Source organism: Thunnus maccoyii, chromosome 1 (genome assembly GCF_910596095.1).
Source record: "Thunnus maccoyii chromosome 1, fThuMac1.1, whole genome shotgun sequence".
Lineage (NCBI taxonomy): Eukaryota > Metazoa > Chordata > Actinopteri > Scombriformes > Scombridae > Thunnus > Thunnus maccoyii.
The window spans coordinates 39012638-39038818 of NC_056533.1; the positions used below are offsets into that span (position 1 = coordinate 39012638).

Sequence of the window (26181 nt, forward strand, 5' to 3'; positions counted from 1 at the left end):
TACTTGTACTTTACTTGAGTATTTCCATTTGATGCTACTTTATATTTCCACTCCATTTCAGAAGGTAATAGTGTACTCTCTACTCCACTACATTTATTTGCCTTATTTGAGATTTTACATAAAATAATAATAAGTGGTTCTTAAATTGTTTGCTTTTTTCTTTTTTTTTTAAAGGTTATGCACTTTGAGTAAAAAAGGTGCTATATAAATAAAGTGTATTATAATAATAATAATTATGATTATATTTATATGTATTATTATTATTATTATTATTATTATTATTATTATTATTAGTTTAAAAGACATATGATACATTTATATATTATGATGCAGTACTATTATTATTAATCTACCTAAAGTATCTAAAATTAGGTCCACATTTATGAACTACAATATTAAAATGTTCTTACCCGTATTTGTTAGTGATAAAAACATATACACTATAATAATAATGAAAAATAATGATAGTAATAATAATAATAATATAACACTCTACAAGAAGCTGCATAACGAGAACTTTTACTTTTGATACTTTAAGTACATTTTGCCTATAATACTTCTGTACTTTTACTTAAGTAACATTTTGAAATCAGGACTTTTACTTGCAAAGGAGTATTTTAAGACTACAGTATTTCTACTTTTACTTCAGTAAAGGATCTGAACACTTCTTTCACGATTGTGTATCAGGTACTCTCCTCCTCCCTTTGAGCGGCTCGTGTCTAGATGTTAATCCTAGATTTGCGAAAGATCTCGTGAGAATGATGATTTTAGCACAAACCATAACCCTAACCTGAACCAAGTGGTTTTTGTACCTAAACCCAACCAGACCTTAACCACAGTGTTGTCAGATCATAAAACATAATTATTTTGTACAAGGACACACAATGCGTACAAATCTTGTGAGAGTTTTCAGATCTAGTATTACCATCGTGGATGTGTAAAGAGAGCTGGATACAGTGTCGGAGGCAGGGCCCTGTTCATTCCTATGAAAAGTTGTTTTTTTTTTTTTTTTTTAATAATTTCAATTTACAAACACAAGAGGGGTACAATAGCTTGCAGTAATCAGTAAATACAAGCCAGAAAATATACATATAGAAACATACAAACTGTATAGTCTCAGTTATAAATATAGTTAGTGTATATATATATATATATATATATATATATATATATATATATATATATATATATATATATATATATATATATATATAAATACTCACATATGCATTTTATAATATAATCAGTAGAAAGAAAAGAAGAGAAAAACATTTAAACACTTGGGGGTTTGACAATATAACAAAATGTAAACTTAAGGTATTTGAGCAACAAGGACTATAATTCAAAATACAAGAGACTTAGACATGACTTCATATAATTCATGAACAGACTGGTTATTCTTAGATAACATCTTTATGAATGATTAATAGTTTTTACATTCAATTTTAAAACAAGTTAAGGAGGGTTTACTGTTTTTCCATTTGCATTTATGTATATGATATTTACCCATAATGATAATTATGTTTACCATTTCTGACACCTTCCTTGGCAGATCATCCATATAAATTAAAACCTGAAATAGATCAAATGTAGGATTGCCAGTCTTGATATTTAACCAGCTGTAAACATTCTGCCAAAATTGCAATGTGACCAAACAAGAAAAGAAAAATAAATGCTCAATAGTTTTCAGGCTCTGTCAAACAACCACAAGAATCTACTTCAAATTGAAATCCTTTCTGTAAGGTTTCAGCTGCTGGATAAATTGTTCATAATTTTAAACTGAATGTCTTTTATTTTAGGTTGAATTGGCCATTTAAAATAATTGTGTGTAAATGTTTATTTATTAATATTGTACCATTATCTATTGTTCTTTTGATGGTGTTTTAAAATCAGAAAATAACTTACATTTTAAAACTTTATCAATTACTTTGTTGTTACATTTCCTTTCACCAATGTACACTTCACCAAGCTTCAATTCAAGCAACTAAATGGACACGTGAGTATGTATGCTGCAATTGCAAAGTGGTAGCTTAAGAAAGAAGCTCTGTAAAACTGTTTCAAGAAAATTAATCCTTAGAACAAAAGGTGTTTACATGTTGCTGACAAGTGTGAAATGGAGAGAAATTGAGTTTGTCAGGGAACTACTTACTTAGTTGTACTAGGGTCCAATTATTTTATGTTTACATATGACTGGACTGTATATCTGAACACTGGTCTCAAACAACTGAGGCACTACATTGTATACAATATTATATTATATTATTGTATTGTATTATTAGATTTTATTAGTATTGTATTGTATCATTATATTATAGTATTGTATTTATGTGTCAGTGTCTAAAGTGAATTAATGAAAATGAAATTAAAATATTTGAGTATTTGTGACATTGTTTGTGTAATGGCAACTGTCCAGCCCACAGAAGTGGAGTATCATTTGTGTCTCGAGGTGCATGGATGAAATGACTGGTTGTTCTTCTCTTAACTGGAGTCTGGGGAACAAAAAGAGTCTTGTTTATTTTATTGATGAATTGATTTAATTATAAATACAATAACAAGCAACCAGGCAGCTTTATAATGATATAATAGATATAGAAATCTACATTTTTGAAGAAAAAGCAAATTCTAAATAATTTACACTTGATGTTGCCTGTTCATGCCTGTTTTTTTTCTACAAAGTATTTTTTTAAAATATAGATATTTACTGTAGACATTGTCTGCATTTTTACAGTCCAACTGTTCTAAAATAAAACCAAAAAAAAAAAAAAATTGCTAGAATGCCAAATAAATGTATAAATGTGCACAAAAAATGAAAAACATTGCAGAAATACCTTAAAATTACCTAATTTAAATAATGGCTTGTTTTACACAGTATTCTTTTGTAAATTCATAGAATTATCCAATTTATCCTTAAGACTGCCCCATCAAAGCAAAATTTCTGTAAAACACAAAAAAAATTGTAAAATTATATTCAAATTATCCTCCTTTAACACCCATTAATGGTATCTTGAGAGCTTTAGACTATAATTGTATGTGATTATCTCATCTATTTACAGTAAATTCCTGGTAAAAAATATTGGTTTGATACTGTATAAAAAAATAGGATCATGCGAAAATGGCTTACAAAAACATAATTTCAATAATCATTACCTTATTAAACATCATATGAAAGTAATTACAAGCAACTATCCAATATATCCACCTGACACTCTTCTTCAGAGGGATATTTTTTATATATTGTGTGAACACTACCATCATTCTTCAGAACCTGCCACAGCTGTGAGTACTGTAGCTCCCTCAATTTGTTTTGTGCATTGCATTGTGGAAGAATATTATCCAGCAATAGCACACACAGAAATAAACCAAAAGTCAATTTTGTCACTTTTCCATTATGAACACACTAAACATTTAAACCTGCTGTATACTGAATGAGTGATCCAACTGTGGTGAATGACGAATGAGCAGAATACGCTGAATGAAACCTAATGACTCTTTTGTCCACTCTACTACTGTGTTTGTAGATATATATTGTATAGTCTGAATATACGTTCATATTTCTATCTCCAGTGGATTGGAAATGTGTTTTACTTCTTTAGGGGAGATGTCAATCAAAGACAGTCTATACAGGCCCACACACTGCTAAGTAGAGGGGCCTCTAAACTGGGAGAAGCAGAGGAATTTAAAAATATATTGTTATGACCCGGCCTAAGAGAAACCCTGGCACAACATGAAAATGACACTCCCTCACCCCAGCTGCCAAAAAAAAAAAAAAGCAACAAAAAGCAACAAATACAAATCACTGACATAACTCCTAACTTAACAGAAACAGGAGGAAAGATATTTTTTTAAAAATGCCATCCACCCCTACAGACACTGGGCTGTTAAATATATTTACAAAGTTATTTACAATGTTGTACACAGTGGGTCAGAGAAGCAGAACAACAACAGCAACAACAATAACGATAGATACATGACTAGCAACAGCAGGAACAGCAGGAGAAGGACATCCCCACATCAGTGTGGTCCATGGGGTTTCCTGCGGATGAGAAAGCACAAAGAACTCTGAGGAAGAAGTCAAGTTAGAAATATGCATTAATGGTAAATGAATACATACAGATGGAGAGGAGGCGAGAGGAGCTCAGTGCATCAATGGAAGTCCCCCGGCAGTCTAGGCCTATAGCAGCATAACTAAGGGCTGCCTCTGCCTCCCATTCCACTTTTGGAGACTGTAGGAACCACCAGTAAGCCTGCATTCTGGGAGCACAGTTTTCTAGTGGGGTAATAGGGTACTATGAGCTCTCAACAATTACAGAGATCAATGGCATAGAACCAACAGCAAGCATGCCAAAAGTAGTTACAAAAAATGACCAGCAGGTGTCGCACTGAGTGAACCTCCTCATCAATAGGTTTGTACACTCAATGTCTCAAAAAATAAATAGAAATGTGGATATGTTGACAGCTAGACAAAAAACAGGCATCTTTTAAATAGGCATTTATGCAGTGACTAATCTACACAGACAGTGGACATCATATGAAGCATCAACTATTGTGAAGTAAATCAGTTTGGGACATCTCATCCAGGTAGCATCAGTTAGAATCAAGCTCTCACTGGACAGTGGCCTCCATCAGCTGTGATCATGTGGAGCCACTTGATAACTGGCAGAACACACTCAATGTAATTCTGCAGACCGGTTAGAGACTCATCCTACCTGATAGGAAAGGACTGCTTTACAGCTATTATGGAGATAGGACGAATAATTTCCACCCACTAATAACTTTGTCGATATACATTTGAATATTGAATTGAGATAGACTTGAAAAAGTCCAAACCTATCCTTGAATCTACTTAAATTTTGAGAATGCTACAGGAGGTGTTCAAGTTCGTTTCCCATACAATATGTTATTTCAACACTGTACTGACAGATATTGACATTTCTGTGAGTGTACTGAGAAGTTACACTGCTGGTCTTGAAGAACTCAGAGACCCCTCACACTGATACACCGGAAGACTGCGAAGGGCCAGAGTGCATCTCATTTTCATGAACATTTTGTTCCTAGACTGAAAATGAAAAAGTAATAATTATTACACAAATAATTATACATCACACAAACATCGAGAACAAAACAGTGTAACAGTTTGACTAATGTAATTTCCAAAAAATAATATAATTATGATGGTTCTATTTTTTTTTAAAACATTTTTTTTTAAACAACCATCGTTGCCCAAGCCAGTGTTTGAGAATTATATATATAAAAATGTTTGCGGTCATGTTTCCAGACTTTACAAACTTGCCAGGGTTGTAAAATACTGACTTGCAGTATTATAAAGTGCTATGCAGTGTTTTGGCATCTGAGCAGTCTAAAAACACATGGTTCTATCCCTCAAACTGGACTTCTAGTATCATGTTTCATCATCTCATTGCTACCTGAAGCAACATGCCAACACTAATACAGACCATTTCTGGTCTGAACAGGGTTCAGACAGATATTCAGTCTGGTAATAGCTCAGTACATAAAAAGCACTGAGTCTACATATTCTTGAATAATTCAATACAGATATACAAATATACTGCTCCTGATGCAGAGAAAAGCAAATTTAAAACATACCTCTGATTGCTGTACAAAGGGCAATGTCACTCAGTCAGTTTGATCCTGCGGGAACAGATTTATCAAAAAATGTGAAATAATTTGTGTTACAGTCATAATTGCTAATTATTCAGTTAACAAGGACTTCACAATGAAATGCTTAAGTGACTTTTTAAATACAAAATGTAAATATTTATCTGACTTACCAATACAATAGCTGCTTTCTGGTGAGTGAGTGATTTAGTCCTAGATGTGCACAAAACACATGAATATGAACTTTTGATTAGTTTACAAAATAACAGTCAAGTAAAAACTTGTAAAAATGTAATATGGGCAGAGTTTGAAGTGGAGCTACAATGTTAAATTGATAAAGCTGATCAATAGAAAATTAATCAGCAATAATATCTTAATTTTATATAATTGTTTCACAAGAAAAAATGCCAAAAATGTTCCTGCTTCTCAAATATGCAGATTTGCTGCTTTTCTTTATGTTACATCACTGTGAATTGAATATCCCGGGGTTTGGGACTGTTGGTCGGACGAAACAAGACATTTGAAGTAGTTCCCTTGGGCTTCTGCATATAATAATATTATATAACTGATGAGTCAAGAAATAATCGTTGGAATAATTCAAGCAATACCAACAGTATTTTAGCATACATCATACCGAGATTTCTTTGATGCTCAAGGAACCTCAGCATGCATTTTTCACTTGAGCCTATGAGGAAAGATAAATGACAATAAATATATAAATGACAACTTAAAATATATGAAGGACTTAGCATACAAACATACAGCATGTTCAATAGTAACACAGTTCAGTATTCACGCTATTTATATCAGTAATGCACATTACTGTTAATTTACACTGCTTTTAGTAGAATTTTCACAAGTGGAATATTTACAGATTTTTATTGTAAACTGCACAATGGATGACATACTACTCAACACACTATTGTGTAACTGACTACTAACAGTGAGGACTGCAGTGAGTTTCAATTAACAACAACTACTGAATACCCTTGAAAGTCAAATCACTGTCAGGGCTCAGGAGATGCAGGAGCAGACCCAAACGCAGAGGCCGGAATGCAGATATGATGAAAAAACTCTTTTAATAGTGAATGGTCACGGACAGGTAAACAGGGCTGAACAGAACTAGCAGAAGGAACAACACAAAACGATCCAACAAAGACTGAACAGAAAACCCGAACTTAAAGAAACTGAACTAACAAGGAGATGAGGTGCAGGTGGGGAGATGGCTGGAGAACTCGAGAGGGGAATGAACATACAGGGAGCTGATTGGCTGAGGACACACAGGGAGTGGGGCAGGGCTGACGAGGCTAACACAGGGCAGGTGTGGGGAAGACAGCAGGGCAGGGCTAACGAGTCCAAATGCAGGGCAGGTGTGGAGGAGTACATGAACACACAAGGGAAACAGAACAAAAACCCAGAAAACAAACCCAACGCCATCTACACCAACCCATCCAAAACGAACCACAAACCCAAGCACACAACCCAACAAACCAATGATGCAGTGATGAACCGAGGGACTAAACAAACGTGCAAAACCAGGAGACCCCACAGAACACAACATAAGACCAAAAAAAAACCACCTTAAGTCCGGGCAAGATGTGACAATCACTTGCATGTAAGTCTACAGACAGCTGAAGAAACAACAACAACAACCCGCAGGGTCCCCGTCCGTGGCCCCTTCGAGCCTTACACTTTAATTGTATGTGAAAATGACACAAAAACAATCATTACTTCATATAAACATTATTTGAAAGTAATTACAACCAACTGTCTACAGACTTTTCCAATTAATGTATGAGATTTGTCGTATATAACTGGTTGTCTGGTGGTCTCGGAGCCTGCTGGTCCGGGCTTTGAGGCTGCGGTACCGTTTACCAGATGGCTACAGTTGTAATACACTTGGAAAATAATAGAACACCTCAAAATATGTATGTTTTAATGTAATGTTATTATATCAATGTGTCACAAATTTATTGATAAAATAAGTATTTTAATCATGATAATTATTTGAACTTTGCATCCCCCAGCCTCTTCCTGAGTTGTTTTGCATCTCTGGCATGGTTTTCCCAGGCACAGCCTTCACATGTAATGTTAAATATATTTTCTGATGTAAATGTTTGTTACAATTTATTTCCAACATGCGTCTACCAATAGGCCTAAATATTTCTATATGAATAAATAATGATTATTGTTATTATTGTTACACTGTTAACTGTCAAAAACAGCTATTGCCACCTTTAATATACACTCCTTGGCAACTTTTATTTGGTCCATCTATACAATTTAATGTAAAGAGAACACTGCAACTGAAGAAAAAATAAGGACCTTGCTGTTTATTGAGTTTCAGCACATAAAGATGTATACCTTACTAGCATGTATATTAAATTACAGTAATTAAACCTGTTCTACATGGTCGACTCCAATGTGAAGTGACAGAAAAATACATATATGTTTTTTAAACAGGTGTCAGAATGTGCAGTGTACAAGTCAGCTGGTCATATTATTAAAGGTGGAGTATACCCCCATAAAGGTAACTGCTGTTGACACATTCTCACAATCAATGTCCGTTGCTTTATCACAAAACATATTTACCTTACAGATATAAATACATAAAATCTTTACATACTTCTCAGCAGAGCCCGTGGAAAGGAAGAAAGCTTAATTTTCTTTAAACATGCTCAGACACATTATATCCAGAATAAAATGTCTATTTTCATGTTGTACTGCTTTTTTCAGGTTACACATCCATTTGAGCTACTCGGCATGGATCTGATGGGTAAACTGAATCACTCCATCTGTGTCATGGTGGATGACCTGACAAAATGGCCACAAGTCTATAAGCCTATTTGAGCTCTCAGCAAGCTGGTGGCAAAAAAAACTGAAAACTGAGATGAGTACGAGTACCAAAAAAAATGACTACTCAGTTCTTCCCATTCTTTTTAATGTTTGAGCGAAAGGCTCGTTACCCAACAGAGGTGCCAGAACACTTCATGGTTGGTAAACACATGTCTCAATATAAGTTTAGGTCTGTCAATGCAGTGTTGAAAACATGGACTGAATGCTGCCGTCTTCACAGGTAGACGGCAGCGTTGAGGTTGTTGTGGTTGAGGAAGCTGTGTCAGAGGACATAAAGAGCCTTGATCAAATCAAGGATATTGTTAAGGATATCACCAATCAGCAGAAGAACACAATGAAGCTATTGAAGCAGGGTGCTCCTAAGCATGCCTTAAAAATAGACAAATTATAAGAAGCCAACATAGAAAAGGTTGCAAACTGGAGGCAAACTTCCTCAGTCCTTGCACTGTGACGGCACTACAGGGGAAAAGTGCTGATCTGCTGGCAGAAGATGGTACTGTTTTTAACAAAGTTAATGTGGATCACTTAAAAACTGCAAAGGTGGAGCTGCCCCAAATCCCTCATAAAATCAAAAAATCAGTGGGCACAGCAGCCTCAGTCTCACTAGCAGTCCCAGACCCACCAGCACTGCCAGTCTCTACAGCAGCCGCAGCATCAACAGGCCCTGTCTCAGCAGCCACCTCACCAGCTCCAATACATGCACACGCTTCAGCTGAAAAATGTAGGTAGTATGATTTTTTATTTTTTATTTGACTGGATTTTAATGACTTTGCATTTTGCAAATATGCATTTTTCAAGTAACAGGGATTTAGTGTTTTTTGTGACTACTTTCAGACTGATTCAATGGCACACAAAGTTATTGTGGGAATTGTGAATGAGAACCATCATTGAATGTTGGTGGTGAGAACAAGCTCTGTATCTATAGTGATGTAAACACTCTACATAATTAGACATTTACCAGATAAATTTGGCAGTGCATACATGCTCTCAGTTGTTATCATAAAGGTCAACACAATACCCTACAATGTAGAATTGCATTAATATCACTAATACCATGGGTTCATGCCTAATGTATGTTGTGTTTCCATGTGAATAATAGAGTTTATGTACCCACATGAGAAAATAACCTTTGTCTTGGATCCACTTGGGGAAACTAAAGGAAAGATTAAGATGAGCCTGGAGTCTACAAGGTAAATTTGACTCTAAAATATAGTTGCACTTGTGTCCTATGAACCTATGGGTTGTTAAATAATGATGTGCAACAGTTTTCACACATGTACTATTTACATACTTTAGACCATTTATGAGGAAAAAAATGCTGCAATGTTTCATGTGGACAGGCAGCACTTTCCCTCATAGATGTCAGCAAGATGGCATAGGCTGTCATTACAAGTGAGTGAAATGCAGTTACATGAACATTACTGTCAAACTCAAATTCAGTAGCAATTGGAGTGAAGATCTTCACCTGCTTTTATACATCCTGATGCAAGTTTTATTGAATATGTAATACTTTAAATCTGTTTGATTTGTGTCTAATCAATTGAGGAAAAAAATCCTAGACCATGCAATCCTGCTGCCTTTCTACTAATCAAAGCTCTCCTCAGTTTGCAGAGAAATTTTTACAGGGGAGGCAATAAATCTTGACACTTCAGTTGAGACTGGAAACTTCCCTCCTCAGAGAATCTGTTGTTTCCTTTTTGCTCAACACTGTCAATCATTTCATGTTGTTGGTTTCATGCATGTTATCTCATAAATATGCAACTATAAACCAGTGAAGGAATACTGAGAAAAGCAAATTGTATTAATCTGACCATATTTGTTGAATAATGTTTGTTTTAACAGATGATCTAAGCAGTCTGTGCTTTTATTGTGGGATGGAGGACCAGGATGAAGCACAATAGGTAATTTCCTCATATTGCAAAATGTAAAAAATTAAAAGGAATATTTTTTTCTGACTTATCAATGTTAGGGTTGCAGTGGTAATTACAACAATCTTCTACATCATCCACATCTACTAATAAAGGCATCATTCATGTTGTGCTTCTTTTGTGTAGTAAGATTACTAACTTTCCATTGTACAACATGTGCTGTAGAAAATTCAACTTTTAGTCAGAAAGCAATATTCATATTGGTGAGAACTTCCAAAAATGAAGGAATAGTAAAGATATTAGTTGTCAATTCATTTAGAGATATTCTATATTTAGGGATACCATAAAATGCAAAACTTACGTACCACTACATGTCCCTGTTTTCCCAGATTTGCTGTGATGTCTGTCAGAGGTGGTGGTACCATGAATGTGTATCGGCCTCCAGTGGATGAGGAGTACTTGTGTCCTGTATGTAAGTAACGGTGGTGTCCCTTGTTATTACTTCTGTCAAGGAGACTATGTTTTCACCTGCATCTGTTTGTTGGTTTGTTTGTCAGCTTGATCTAGAAAAATGGCTTCATCATGGATTTTTTTTTCACTTTTTCTAACATTGTGAGATACGGCCTTGGTGAAGGTATACATTCTGTCGAGTGCACTTCTAGTTTTGACAGTATTTAATTTATTATTTACTCATTATTTATTTTTTTATATTATTGTTAGAATATTTGTTTCGTTATTGATATATTTGTTTTATTAATGTTTTTCTAGAAAGACACCATTTTAAAAAGGTGCTGTTTCTTGTGATGGTGTTCAGTGTTTTCAAAGTGGTGGTTTAATTACAATAAATTCTGTAAATTCTCCCAATGAGTGAGTTTGTGTACGCATTTCTCAAAAGAAGAGTTGGGGTGAATATGTTTAACCACTAGGCATAAAGGTTTCCATCAAATTACACTAACCTAGTGGCAGATAGTCAGAATTGTGTCTCTGTTGGTCTCAGCATCAAATACTTTTGAATGTATAGTTATAGGACTGATGCTGATAAGTTTCATGGATGTGACACTTTCCTGGTGGTTGATATATATATATATTATATATTTGTGGACATTTCAACATATATCTGTTAAATCCTAATAAGCACTAAATGACTGATGAGTTCATTGATGTAATGTATAATATATGTTTATATTCAATGATCAGTAGAAGCAGAATAACATCACACTGTGCCACTCTAATAGATAATATATTTACAAATATTAATCAATGACATCAGTGATCATTTGCCATTTTGTGTGATCTATGACTGCAGGATAAGGATGCAGGTAAATTAAAATACAGATGAGTTTGGAGGAATCCATCTGTGTATTTAGACATGAATCATTAGCACAACAGTGAGGAGTTGCCTATATGATGAAGAAGATATTGACAAAGCCTATGAAACATTTCTAAAAATATTTAGATCATTAAAGACAAAAACTGTCCAATAAAACATCAGAAAGCAAAATTATACAGATAGGCTGTGGATCACAAAGGGGATCACATGTGGTTATGATTGGTCAATTTTACTGTGATTTGACATTATTCTTCTGTAAAATTATAGCTGGACCACCAGTCATAGAGCTGGAAGCAGCATTTTCCTCCCAGCAACTGTGGAGGCGCAAAATTCTGATGATTTAACCCTTCACATTCCAACACAGTCCAACAAGTCCCGTCACTATAATGCGGTAAAACGTGTATTTTATAAATAAATATTTTATAAATTAATACAAACTGAAACCATTTAAAGTTGTATGTCCCTCCCCTAAGCCGAAATAAAAAATACATAAGTCCCTCCCCAGTGCTTAAAATAACCTAATATTTGATGTGTCTCCTCAGTTTTGCACCACACCCCTCCCTCTGATGAATAACGAACAGTCGCGTATGTACAAGCCAAAAGTGAAAGTGTCTTCACCAGCAGAGGGCTGTAATGGCGGACCGCCTCGGCATATGAAGTGCAGCGCTTTATCCAAAGGACAGATAGACGCCTGAACAACTGATTACTGCATGACTGAAACCATCTCTTGGATAGAAGAATGTATTTTTAGGGGGGAATCCCTTCTACAAAGGTGGGTTATACTTTTATTTTGTCAGTGATTTTTCTGTTATGTGCCTGATGGGAGAAAAACAAGTCGAACAACGCAGAGCTATTTGTACAACAGATTATGAATTATAATTAATGTGATACTCAGGGCTCCACTGTAAACTTATGTGTTCAGACTCGGCTTGTTGTGACAACCACAGTCTCAGCACAGAGGAAACGTTTTACTTTGAGCTGTTTTCAGTATTTTTATTGACAAACCTGATGCTTTTACTTTGGTTGACTATAATCGACCCCGATTCTTTCTCAGATGATCAGATGTTGGTTTGTTTACCTGCTTTTATTCACATAGGGTCAGGGTGCTGTCGAATAGGCTTTTTGTTTTGTTTAGGAAGATTCCAAACTGAGTGAAATGACCCGGAAGTATCAAAGTAGCAGCCGTAATAAGAGTTGGTCGAATTCTCTAAATGCGAAGGAAAGGTGCTTTCTGCTACCTCAGACTGAAGGTAATGCTAGCTTACTAGGAACACTGAGTGGTGCAGAATTGTGCTAACATTAGCTAACTAACACGGCAGGTATCGTTATCAAGTAATATTAAACTTAGTGAAATATTGCGACAATAGTCTGACTCAGTGCGAGGTCCGGAGCCGGGGAGCAGCTGTCAATCACAGCCGTCAATCAACACCCTCATGGCAGACATCAAAACTGATATTCATCTTTATATCTTATTAACAGAGCAAAATGACCACCTGCACACTTATGAGAGGGTCCGAATTTAGATATTGAGACCATAATGACTCGTTGAAAAAAATGTATTGACTAATGTTTCAGAGAGAGAAGTTTGAGAGAAGTTGACGCTTTTTGAATGGGAGTCTATTGGAGGAATTTTTAGAGCCAGCATCTAGTGACCATCAGTGGTATTGCACTTTAAGGGACTTCTGCACTGACTCAATTACAAGCTGTTTCCAGTTGGTCACACAATAGTAAATACAAAGTTGTCATAACATTCTTCATCCATGGCCTGATGGAGGGTAGTCTGCCCATATGGATGCTGGTCATATACATAACAGCTTCATGTTGAATATAACTCCTCTATTGGTTGTAAAAGGTCAAATAAGGTGGAATGTCTGGATTAGAAGCAAACCAGTCTTGTATAGCCAGAGCAATGAAAAGACGAGAAAATCATTGTACGAGCAATTGATTGTACAACCAAATTACTGTTGCAGTGCATCCTGATAGTCTCCCCACTTGGATTCCAGCCAGCAACCTTTGTTGCATGTCATTCCCCCTCTCTTCCCCCTCATTTCCTGTCACACCCCCACGGCACCTCCCAATAAAGGCAAAACATTTGTCAAAGAGGACATATTCTGCACATTTCAAGGTCTTTATTAATATTCTGGGGCTCTACTGGAATATCTTTTTATGATTGACAATTAAAAACTCCTTATTTATCTTATACTGGTCCTTTATGCAGCCCCTCAGTTCAGCCTTTGTCTGAAACAGACAGTTTTAACTCCTGTCTCTTTAAGGCCCGCCTCCTGATGAGCCCACTCTGTTCTGATTGGTCAGCTTCAGGAAGCTTCCTCCGGCTCTGTAGGCTACGTAAACAAACTGTAATAGCAGGATTTCACTTCTTTTTCCCCTTTACTTAAAATGCCAACTTCTCAAATCCATCCGTACATGTTGGAGCTGAATCAGATTTGAGAGTGAACAACGTGAACAACCTGTGGAACCCTTAGCAACCACCTTAGTAACAACAGCTACAGAACAGACAGCTGTTTGTGGGACATTATTTTTTTTCCCACCCAGATTCTGCAAAGACTACTCTGACTCTGATTGAAGTTCATTGTTAAAATACTAATTAGTGCAGCTTTAAATATGTAACTCAGAGCTTGTTATTACTTATAACTTTACTGTAGTTAAATGCAGTGTATTTGTCCATGTTAGAACTCCTTTTAGGGGGGTTGGCATTAGCAACGCCTCTCAGTGTTACCAGTTAAGTTACTGTAAGTTGTTCTTGTGCTTTCTGCACCAGTTGCATGTTAATGTTTTGTACAGTGTGTTCAGTCAATATGAACACAGTAACAGTTTGTGTTCTTTTTAGTGTTCCTCAGTCGACGTGTCAGCAGAGATGTCAAGTTTTATTCTGTTGTTTTGTTGTCTGGCATTCACCCCTCTTAGACACAAAGTATTGTAAAAACTGTTGTTCTATACTGCTGCTGTTGCGACAAACAAAGTTAGCTGTAAAAGTAGTTTGATGGTTCCTGTGCTAACATGACCCAGCTCACCACAATCTGTTTCTCCAAACTGAACCCACTCTGGAGCTGGTTGGCAGTGTAGCCCAGGATACTGGGGTTATCTACACCAGTTAAAAGTGAACCATCTTTGTGACATTCTTAACTCTAGCCAACCCAAAGATAGATAGGTTACAGGATGACACACAGTCCAAACAATTGAAGTTAATAGCAGTGTATTAAATTATGTTTTTACAATATTTTAAGATCTTGCTATCAAAGCCTGATCAGCTCGAGTGTAGCTTCACAATATGCTCCTTCATCTCTGCAGAGCAGCATGAGGTGGCAGTCATTCCACTAACATGGAGAAGTATGAAGAGGTGACGAATATTGGGAAAGGTGGATTTGGAAAAGCCATCCTTGTCAAATCCAAAGAGGATGGACACCAATATGTCATCAAGGAGATACATGGCATATCTGGAGTAAGAACCCTTTGCATAATATTCCACAGTATCAGTGTTGATTTGAGCTCCTCTTTACTACGTTGCTCTTTCACATTATCTGTCCCTCTCACTTTGACAGATGTCACCTGAAGAGAGGCAGAAAGCTCAAAAAGAAGTTGAAGTCCTCGCCAACATGAGTCATCCCAACATTGTCAAGTATAAAGAGTCTTTTGAAGGTATAAATGATCCAAGATCTTAGCTGTAACCTCAAAGAATCTCAGAGGTCATCTACTGCAATGATATCCTGATGCATACACGTGTTTTCATGCATGTTCCTTATGCTGTATAAAAATCTTTTTAGTGAAGGGCCATCTGTGTATTGTGATGGACTACTGTGAGGGAGGAGACCTCTTAGAGAAGATCAAATCTCAGAAAGGAGAACTTTTCTCAGAAGAACAAGTAAGCCACTAACTCTTCAAGACAATCATGAATGTTGAGGATAAACCTGATAATCTTTAGGGTGAATCTGTTCAACATGTGGATAGAATTCATCATATAACACTCACTATTCCACTTCACTGTATATGTCTTTAACATGTATTTAGACTCTTTAATGTTTTTATATTATCTGGTTGGGTTTTTCATTCATTAGAATTACAAATAATGTATGTAGTGCAAGTTTATACTCTTAAGTGTGGCTTTACGTTCCTCTGCCTTTCTTAGATCCTGGACTGGTTTGTGCAGATTTGTCTGGCACTAAAGCACATCCATGATAGAAAAATCCTCCACAGGGACATTAAACCACAGGTATTGCTTCATGCACCACATGATCTTGCCTCAGTGATTATGCATCTTTCATTTGTATTGTATAAACTCATGATAATGACATTACATGTCTTTTCATGATGTCTGCATAGAACATATTTTTGACAAAAGGTGGGACTGTACAGCTCGGGGACTTTGGAGTTTCAAGAGTGCTGAACAGGTTTGTAAAATGTCATCTGAATGAATCTGTAGATCTCTATGAAGCCAAGATTAAAATGGAAATAGTAAAGCATAATACAGTCTGCTTTCTATTCTTTTCTCATTTCCAGCACTTTAGAACTAGCAACAACAGTCATAGGAACACTATATTACCTTTCACCAGAGATCTGCGAAAACAAACCATATGACAACAAAAGGTACTAACATGATGCTCTACGTTGTGTTTGTCTCATTTGTGGTGTAAATTATCATTTAATAGTAATCCAGCAGACAAGTTCTCTCCCCACTGAACTGACTGTGAGTCATGCAGGATTAGGTGAAGGTTTCTGGGAGATGTGAAGGTATCATGTCTCCTCTTTATTGAACGAACCTGTTTGTTTATATCTACAACAGGAAGTTACTGTAGTATTGATTTCCTCCTAAACTGTTTTATGTATGCATGTAACCTGATCTACTTTAGTGAAATGAATGAAGTAAATTAAGCAGAATCTCAGGGACAACAATGGAAATAAGTCTAGGACTTAATTGTTCAATAACTGATAAAGTCTGATTTGTTTTGTTTTAAAATATATTGGAGTGTTGTCAATAAACTTAAACCTCAGTCTCAATGTTCAATTCATAGTTTTCTCAGCAATTAAGTCCTTTTTTTCTCCATTTTGCAAGTGACTGTTATTGAATAAATGTAAATCTACCCTCAGAACTGATCCCAGTTTGTCTATTTGTTTGTTCTCTCCTCTGACTTTCTCTCCTCTGCAGTGATATTTGGTCCCTCGGCTGTGTCCTGTATGAAATGTGCACTCTTAAGCGTGCAGTAAGTATTCTGTGTGTGAGCTGTTTAGTAATTTGTGTAGATTTAATATATCGAAAACATGTAATGATCTCTCACATACATTTAGATCTCTTCTCTGCTTAATAGTTGACAAACAAGAATGGGTCATCTTCATTTTTTCTACAGTGGTTATAACTGTGTACTAAATGTGTTTCCTCTCAGTTTGAGGCTGGCAGTATGAAGGACATACTTCTGAAGATCATCAATGACTCATACCCTCCTGTGTCTGATCACTACTCCCAAGAACTGCGTTCTCTCTCGGCACAGCTGTTGAAACCCGACCCCACAGAGAGGCCCTCAGTCAGCAGCATACTGGAAGAACCTTTCCTCTCCTGTAGGATACAGAGGTTCCTCACACCACAGGTGGAGAGCACAGTTAGTTATCTTTGATACAACCTGAATCTATATAAAGCGGACTGTGTTCAGTTATAAAACATTTATTCTCTACTCAGTGTTTGCATTGTCACTTGTCACAGGTTTGTCAGACTCTTATGATGTCTGACAAAAAAGGAACACTTGTGTCTGAGCATGAAAAAAGAAAAAAGGAGAGGCAAGAATATAAAGGTATGTAAGCCTATAGGCTCCATTTTACAATACCTACAATGCTGCTTAAAGTTTGTGAACCCTTTAGAATTAGCTCTATTTCTGCATAAATATGATTTAAAACGTGTTCAGATTTCCATTCAAGTCCTAAAACTAGATATAGAGACATCAGTTTAAAAAAATGAGACAAAAACCTTACACTTGTTCATTTATTTATTGATACATATTTGTGTCTGGCAAACGTATGTGAACCTCCAGGATTATCAATTCATTTTCAAGGAGAAATTAGAGATAGATGTTTCAATCTCTCGGTTTGAAACGTCTAGGAAAGGCCTCTCTTGTAGTGGCTACAGTCAATGTTCATGAGTCCTCTATCAGGAGAACATTGAACATCAGTGGTGTGCATGGCAGAGTTGAAAGAAAAAAAGCCACTTCTCTCCAAACAGAACATTGCTGCCATCTACAGTTCGCTCAAGACCACGTGGATAAGCTAGAAGGTGATTGGAACAATGTTCTGTGGATGGATGAGACCATACTCAAACATTTTGGCTTGAGAAACATTATGTTTGGAGATGAGCAAACACTGCATTCCAGAATAATTACCTTATCCCATGTGTATAACAAGGTGGTGGTAGTATCATGGTTTGGGCTGCTTTACTGTTTCTGAACCAGGACAGCTTGAAGCCATTTAAGGAGCTGTGAGTTCTGAGTCGTACCAGCAAATTCTGCTAGAAAATGTCTGTGAACTGAAGCTCAACAGAACGTGGGTCATGCAATAAGACAACGACACAAAACACACAAGTCGTTCTACCAAAGAATGATTAGAGCAGAAGAAAGATAATGTTTTGGAACGGCCGAGTCAAAGTCCTGACCTTAATCCTATAGAAATGCTGTGGAAGGACCTGAAGCATGTAGTTCATGCAAAGAAGCCCACCAACATCCCTTAGTTGAGACTGTTTTGTAAGGAGGAATGAGCTAAAATTCCTCCAAGCTGATGTGCAGAGCTGATAAACAGTTACTGGAGACGTTTGGTTTGGTTTTTTGGAGTTTGGTTCGGAGTTCACATACTTTTGCCTCACACAAATATGTAAGATCGGATAATTTTCCTCAATCAATAAATGAAAAAGTTTTTGTTTTTTGTCTCATTTGTTTAATTGGATTCACTTTATCTAGTTTTAGGACTTGTGTAAATATCTGATCACGTTTTAAGTCATTTTTTGCAGAAATAAAGAAAATTCTGAAGCGTTCACAAACTTTCAAGCAGCACTGTATATCTTGAGATAATCTGCACTAAACCACAGGAGAGCATCAGCCTCTTACATTAGCCTTAGCTGTGCTATTTTGTATTTCTGCCTTTGTAACAAAGAGTGTAATAATACTAATACATATTAATTACACACTTATAAGTTGCCGATGAATGAATGAAAGGCTTTTGAATAGCTGAAAAATAATTGGAATGAAATCAGTTGGATAGTTTTGGATTTCTTGGCGCTTCTCTGACTGGTGCACCTGCCACTAAGAGCGATACGAGAATATAAGCTCACTGTACATCTCTTGTGTCACTGTGACCTTACATGCCACAGTGTTGCTCTGACTGGCAGAGCTGACAGGGCCTCCATCGCTGTTTGTAGCCGAGCTCCAGCTTACACGCAAGCAGCTGATGGTCTCTGGAGATTTGCAGAACTCTTATCATTATTATTATTATTATTATCATTATTATCATTATTGTTATTATTATTGTCATTGTTGTTATTATTAAAATAAGATGTGATGAAGATATCTGTATGTTTACTGCACCCTAATATACATGGAAATTATAAAAGTCAATGATTAAAGTTAAACAATTGGTAAAAGGGTCTTCTTCAGTTTAAGCCTTCATCTATCATTATCATTTAAATGGGACCTATTATGCTTTTCCTTATTTTCAGTCATATATATAATGTTACAATGTTGGATGTTCATATTAAAAGTAAGCCATCATTTCAAATAATGAGGTAAACATCATCATCACTGTGGCTGTTTCTGCTTGTACTATTCCTCCCTGCACTAAAAGGCTAACATTAATAACTTAAATCCATTCGTCCCCTTTCTAAGAGCACTATTAATATACATGATTGGAAAAAGGTCACAGGTTCCAATAAACACAGCTCTCACTGTTGATGTGTATAAAAACAGTAGCCTCCTGCATTTTAAAATTCAAATCATTGTTTAATAAATTTCTTAATTTCACTGCAGGTGCATCAACCACCTCTACTGCTGGTGCAGAATCTGGTTATGTAACCCAAGAAGCTCACAGTGCTGGTAAGTTATGTGTTTTAGTCAAACCTATAGCGAGATACATTTCCCACTTGTTGTAGTGGTCTGTAGTTGGCTTTAATGTCACAGTAAAATCACAGTTAGCTTTCATAATGTGATGTATTTCTGAGGGAAACAGAATATATGGGCGGAGTACAGTTAGAGAGGGGATTTGTTGAAAACATTCAAATTTAATTGGATTGCTTTACAGTGTTTGTGGTTTAGTAAATATGAGACCTTTATGAAGCTGTAGAGAGATTTAGAGCTGTAGAGACTGTCGGCCTCCACCCACACATTCATCACCTGTGTGGTCAGATCAGGAGGTGGACGATGAGGGAGAAATGAATAAATTAGACCTCAAACACATTCTTTGGAAATGTAAACAAATCATTTGCCAACTGATGTCCAAACATCTATTAAAAAAAAACATTTTTTTTAGTTGTGTGACTAGTCAAGCATCCTGCCCCTGGTTCCATACTGTAGCTCACTAGGCTTCATGGTAAAGGCGACTTGAGTGACTCGCTATGCTTTTGAGTAACAAATATAAAACCAGACAAACCTGCTTGTCATAAAAAACATCTAAAGCTAAAACATTGTTGTCTCCCTTTACATTCCAGTGTATGGATGGTGCTTTTCAACAACCAACCCAGTCTCACATCAAAATGTGTAATAGCAACATTGGTCCACAGTGCAAAATTGTTTCACAATAATGGCTCCGCCGCCACAATCCAAATCCAAACACCACTATCTCTCTAAAGAAAAGGTGTTTTATACCCTGTGATTGTAAAATGGAAAGTTGCTCATTTATTTTTTTGATTGCTAAATATATGTGGCTGAGGATATTTAATATGAAATCATCTTTCTTATAACATGGTCTTCCTCAATTATCCAACTGGATGTGAATGAAGCAGATGAGTGTTTTCTAAGTTAACATTCTCAGTGTTGTTGAAATGAGTGAGTGCAGCTCTGACAGCATGTTGTTGTGTTTGTGTGAAGGTGTCGGCTGCGAGGAGGGAAACTCTCCCTCTAGAACCGCTCTGTGTGGGAAACATGACACCAAGACAAAAGCTCAAAGGTGAGATGAGGATCTTTAACTGTCCATGACCCAAATCATCCAACCATCATTATTTACACTCAAAGCTCTGTTTGTGTTGTGTTGACCATCCTCTCCTGTACCCAGCTGTGTGTCCATGAAGAGTGATGATTCTAAGGATTGGAATATATTATTTAAAGATGGACAATCTGACGGTGAGCTACACTTTTCTTCAGCATCAGTTCAGAGTGAAGCAGGTGGAGGTGAAGATGGTGTTGATATAGATGTTGATGCTGAGCTAAATTCAGACAAACACCCACTTGAATTTACAGTCCTTGATGGTCAATTTCAAATTCAGGTTTAATGAACAAAAACGTTTTAATCAGATTGTGTTGTGACACTGCTTTATCATCAATTTTACTCTAAATTGGGACCACAATTTAAAAATTTGAACATCATGCTGTATTGAAGAAGACTTGAAACTAGCGATTGAGACCATAAATTCATTAGGAAACAGTTTACTGAGGTAATAAATCAAGAGAGAAGTAGAGTCATTTTTTCATAGACTTACATACAACTGGTCTTCTTTTTGCAGCCAGTGGAGTCGCCCCCTGATGGCCATTAAATAGATGTGCACACACCTACACACTACACGAATCCATATGAATATTCGAAAAAGCATAAATAGTGTTTTTTTTTACCAAAATTTATTTTGTACAAATATTTGAAGAAATATTTGTTTTCAGGAGGAAAACATCGCTAGTCAGCTAGTCAGTTACATCACTATCTCAGTGACTCTCCTCTGCTCCACTATTATGTCTATCAGCAGGTCTCAACGAGGGGAGTCACATTTCCTTATTTGAACATCACTCCCAGAGTTGGGGGTGTTCCCAAGAGATAAAGCTCAGCTACTGACACACGCAAAGTGCTCCTAAGGGACTCTCCATAACCTGTTGTTCCCCTTCTCCTTTCCACAAAGTTAGGTTGCAAAAAATAAGCAATAAGTGAGAAGTGCAAAGCAAGAATCGCCTCTGAAGTTCTTCCTTACACATTACACGCTGTGCTGTGTCTGTGTAATGGGTGTATAAATACGTAAAGGTCTATCTGCATAGTGGCTACTTTAGCTCAGTAGTCAGCGCAGTCGTCTATTATTTGGGAGTCTCGAGTCAGAGATCCGGTGTGGGGACCTCCTTCATAATATTGATTATTCATGAACACTTACTTTAACACTTAAGTTTTCTAAAATCAAAAGCGTAATAAAAACAAAAACAAACACAGGATTTTTACACCTATTTCCACTTTTATTAGAATGTAAATACAAATAATTTTGCTGCCTCAACGAATATAGATACAAATACAAATACTGGCTTCTCTGCACATCTCTACTACACACATAAAGAGCCTGACTCTGCAAAATGTTTACTTTACTGAATATGCATTTGCTGACTTGCCTGTACCGGATCACTTAAATATTCATCTGAGACCAAAATTAATATTTAAAATTAACGTCATAGATTGTCAAAATAAATGTAACAAGAAAAAAATGTATAGAAACCTGTAGGTAATGTGCTGCTCTGTAACTCGCTGCTGGAAGGTTTTCAAACATCACCTGAGATTCTGTCCTTCTTTCAGTTTGTGGATTTGGGTGAAACAACTCAAGAGTTTCATGAAAGAGCCACAGTGATACTCAAACTTCTTCAAATCATCTCAAAAACTTATATTTGTATTATTTTTCAATCAACTCCTGAACTTAAGGCTGATCTTTCTCTCTGACATGAGAGCTCACCTGTCTGTGTGTCTCTGTGCTGCTCAGGCTGCTGCAGACAGGGTTTTCATAATGAAATGATGCCTGACAGTCACAAACAGATCAATTGGACAAGCTATGGCGAATTTAGCTTATAAATAATGTTCATGTCTTAGTGACACATATGCAATAATAACATTTGATCCACTCAGACCCTTATTCTGCTCTTTCAGCTCTTTTCTCTTGATCATAATAGCGAACTTTTTTCCTGAAAACACACAAACCTGGCAATTCTGCAGTGATCTCACCATTTACATTACGTGGAATTTGAACAGCTAGATTGTTTGAGATCTGTAAAAATATTGGAAGGGACATGTTCCTACCGACCATACCCAAATCTAGGCCCATGTCTTATATATAACTGATCAAAGATTTAATAATAAAAATATGTGTTGCGGACTTGTCTTGTAGATAATGTAGCCCTGTGGAGACAGACATATGCACTCAGTGTTTGATTACCTCAACATAATGAGCTCATTGTGGTACAACTTTTGCCAAAATGATGGTGGATTGAAAATAGTTAACTGTGGCTTGATTGTGCAATAATATAATGTGTCATGTTTGTGTCGGTCACAAACCTCTGTTCTTTCTCCTCTCCAGGGTATTCGGGCTAAAAGAGTCTCCAGGGTACCTGAGCACCAATTTAAAGGTTCCGGGAGATACCATGTAGTAATTAGTGTAGGGATGTTAGTGTACTTTAATCTCCTATTCAGGTTTTCTATGATTCTATTGTAATGTGTAGCATAAATCTAGATGAGGTAAACTATTTGACGTGTGTAGTATAAAATGTATTTCATGTTTTTGTTGTTTTTGTGTAGTTTTGATGTTAGGGTTGGGGCAGATTTCCCTATACTGTGGTAGGGGTCGAGGTCGTACCCAGTGGCAGGCTATATAAGGCTGCCAGTTTCCATCAAGCTTTGCTGCTGTCAAGATCACATGCTGCCTGTCATCCACAGTATTTTATGGGGAAAATTATGACTGTTGTACTGTGTCTGTGGGTGAAATAAACACCTGGTTGGTCTGCAACCTAACCTCTGCCTCAAGCCTTTTGCTTTAGAGTCCAGCCGCTACATGGCCATCCTAACACAGTACCATGAGAAAGCAGAACACACGAGACAACAGCAGTGTTATATTTTTAGGGCCTGAGCCCAAAGGGCGAAGACCCTATTGTTTTTCGTGCGTTTGTTTCTTTCTTATTATTCTTTCTTTATTAATCCGCCACTTTAACTCTAAATTTGACCCCCTAAACATGCTCAAAAACTCACCAAATTTGGCACGCACATCAGGTCTGGTGAAAAATTTGATAAAATGTAAAAATTAACCCCGGAAGTGCCAAAATGTGCTCTCTAGAGCCACCTATGTATCTAAAACGGCCGCCACGGCCCGTAGGAATGTCGTAGAGAGATCGAACCAAAACTCAATTATTCGTCTCATCAAGACCTACAAATCATACGCTGACACCCCTGATCTAAATCCAACAGGAAGTCTGCAATCAGCTTTTCAAAATAAGACTTTGCCCCAATTTTGGCCCCCGAACAAACGCTATCTCCTCCGAGGGCGTTAATGGTATCGGCTTCAAACTTTAATACATGACTTATCACACTGTGTTGAGCAAAAGTTATTAAAAACTTTGTAATAACTCGAACGGTTTAGATCTAGTAAGCCCTGAAAGTTGGAGTGCGACATTACACCTTACAATGTAAACCAATGGGGAGGCAATCTCTGGGCATGGACTTTGTGCCAAACTGGGGCATCTGGCGTCTAAACTATAAGTCCGACCACTTTCAAACCTGTATCAATGGATTCGCGACGAAAATCCCTACAAAAAAATGTGATTTTTATGTATGATTTGGCCAAAGTCATGGGATTTATGAGGATATTTCACGAGAAGCGTTCTCTAAAATCCTCCTCTCCAACTGCTCCTGGTGATGTCACTCCCTCAGTGCTGTGAAACATTCCGCAATACACACTCATTATAAAATCACAGGAGGAGCAAGAAAAGACTTTAAAACTCACACTCTAATATCTCAAAAACAATAAAAGATAGAAAACACATGTAAATTCAAGATTTGTAGGTCAAAGTCTCGTGGCTCATTTAAAGTTCAAATGAAGTTTGTATCTAAAATTATGTGGAAGCAGTAAATGTTCAAAAAGGTATGGGTTCGCTCACACTCTCCATTCAAATATATGAGTATTTTTCTGTGTCCAGCTGCAGTTACTTATTGTCTCTACACACCTGACAGTACACATGTCAATCAAACTTTCAAAATAAAAGCACACCACACTTGTAAGAAATATCCCTCATTTTTAAAAAGCGTGATCTGATCCCGACGGGCCAGAGTGCAACAGGAAGTATCATGCGTCGTTCTTTGTTGTATTACTCCTAGGAAATTTGGCCGATGCACCTGAAATTGACTCAGCTAAGATGTAAGACCTTGGTGATGCTACATTGGGCAGGTCATGACCCATGACCAAACGCCGTTGCCATGGCGACACATCCTTCGCCATGAAATACGATGCTGTATTTTAGGGATAAGGGATGGGTCTACAATCACGAAACTTGGCACACATGTCTGGAGCGACACCAGTTAAAATTCTGGATAGGTCATTTGCATAGACGTGACAATATGGCTCACCAGCGCCCCCTTGAAAATTTCTAAATTGTAGCCCCGCCTTCCAGATTAACCTAGGAAAATGAAATTCGGGAGGCTTATGTATCATGTGAAGACGCACAAAAAAGCCTCTTGGAGCTGTATTGTAAGTCCTACAGGAAGTCGGCCATCTTGATAAAAGTGGTCATTTTTCGCGTTTTTTTGACCATTTCGCATACCTTGTATTTTAACAAACTCCTCCTACAGAATTCATCGTAACGACTTCAAAATCAGTGTGTGTCATCTACACCAGTGTGTGATCAAAAGTTATCAAAAATTTAGTTATCATTGAAGCGTGTGGCCGTGGCGTGGCGTTGAGTTTTGATGTTTCGCCATGACAGGCGAAATTGCTATAAGTTTAGTGTAAATGCTGGAGTCTACACCAAACTTTACATGTTTGATAAGACTCCCAGCCTGAACACGTCTAAATAGCAATATTCAGTCAGTGATGAAAACTGGCTCCATAGCGCCCCCTACGACATTTCAATGCAGCAGCCCCTGCAGCAGGCACAGTACGTGATTGAGGATGTGACGTTATTCTCCCCTTGCACTGTCTGAAAACAGCCCCGGTCAGGGGACATCTCTATGCCCGTGACAGAAGCCCTTCACCAGCGCTGCGCCCTGACATACGCAAGGGTGCGAAGGCCCGTTCAACGCTGCTTGCAGCTTTAATTATTCATGTCTTTGTTATATCTTCCTGTACACACACACACACACGTTTACCCAACTATGAGTACTTATGGATAAAGCCTGCTAATATATATACTGCTCACCAATGACAGCTGTCGTCAAGATCAGCAAATATACCATTCTTTACCTTTGTGAGGCTGAAAAACTGTAGTTTGTCCAAGTCTCAGGTTTTGAATCATGTTCTCAGTCGTGGCCAGCAGAATCACAACATCTTCATTTGTCACAAGTGACAAACCAAAAGCAGTTGAGGAGGCTGCTACC

General features: G+C 37.0%; 1 protein-coding gene and 1 long non-coding RNA gene across 2 annotated transcripts; one reads left to right on the forward strand and one right to left on the reverse strand.

Annotated features, from left to right (window-relative positions):
• Nucleotides 1-4249: 4249 nt before the first annotated feature.
• LOC121903903 lies at nt 4250-6801 on the reverse strand. Its single transcript, XR_006098131.1, has 5 exons — nt 6604-6801; nt 6251-6301; nt 5790-5829; nt 5605-5649; nt 4250-5056 (listed from the first exon to the last, which is right to left on the reverse strand). It is a non-coding gene; the product is annotated as an uncharacterized LOC121903903 (long non-coding RNA).
• A 5443-nt stretch (nt 6802-12244) lies between these two features.
• LOC121903536 (serine/threonine-protein kinase Nek1-like) lies at nt 12245-23610 on the forward strand. Its single transcript, XM_042420677.1, has 14 exons — nt 12245-12442; nt 14980-15130; nt 15231-15327; nt 15453-15550; nt 15815-15898; nt 16009-16076; nt 16186-16272; nt 16832-16886; nt 17067-17267; nt 17381-17468; nt 19683-19748; nt 20739-20817; nt 20923-20990; nt 23180-23610. The coding sequence occupies exons 2-14, from the start codon at nt 15011-15013 to the stop codon at nt 23191-23193; spliced, it is 1125 nt and encodes a 374-aa protein (XP_042276611.1). The 5' UTR covers nt 12245-12442; nt 14980-15010; the 3' UTR covers nt 23194-23610.
• The last annotated feature ends 2571 nt before the right edge of the window (nt 23611-26181 follow it).

Excerpts from the sequence above, each read along its gene's own strand:
- LOC121903536 (XM_042420677.1), top strand. The coding sequence starts at position 15,011 with ATGGAGAAGTATGAAGAGGTGACGAATATTGGGAAAGGTGGATTTGGA. Across the intron at positions 17,469-19,682 it reads GGAGAGGCAAGAATATAAAG|GTGCATCAACCACCTCTACT; the intron begins GTATGTAAGCCT and ends ATTTCACTGCAG. Across the intron at positions 19,749-20,738 it reads CCAAGAAGCTCACAGTGCTG|GTGTCGGCTGCGAGGAGGGA; the intron begins GTAAGTTATGTG and ends GTTTGTGTGAAG.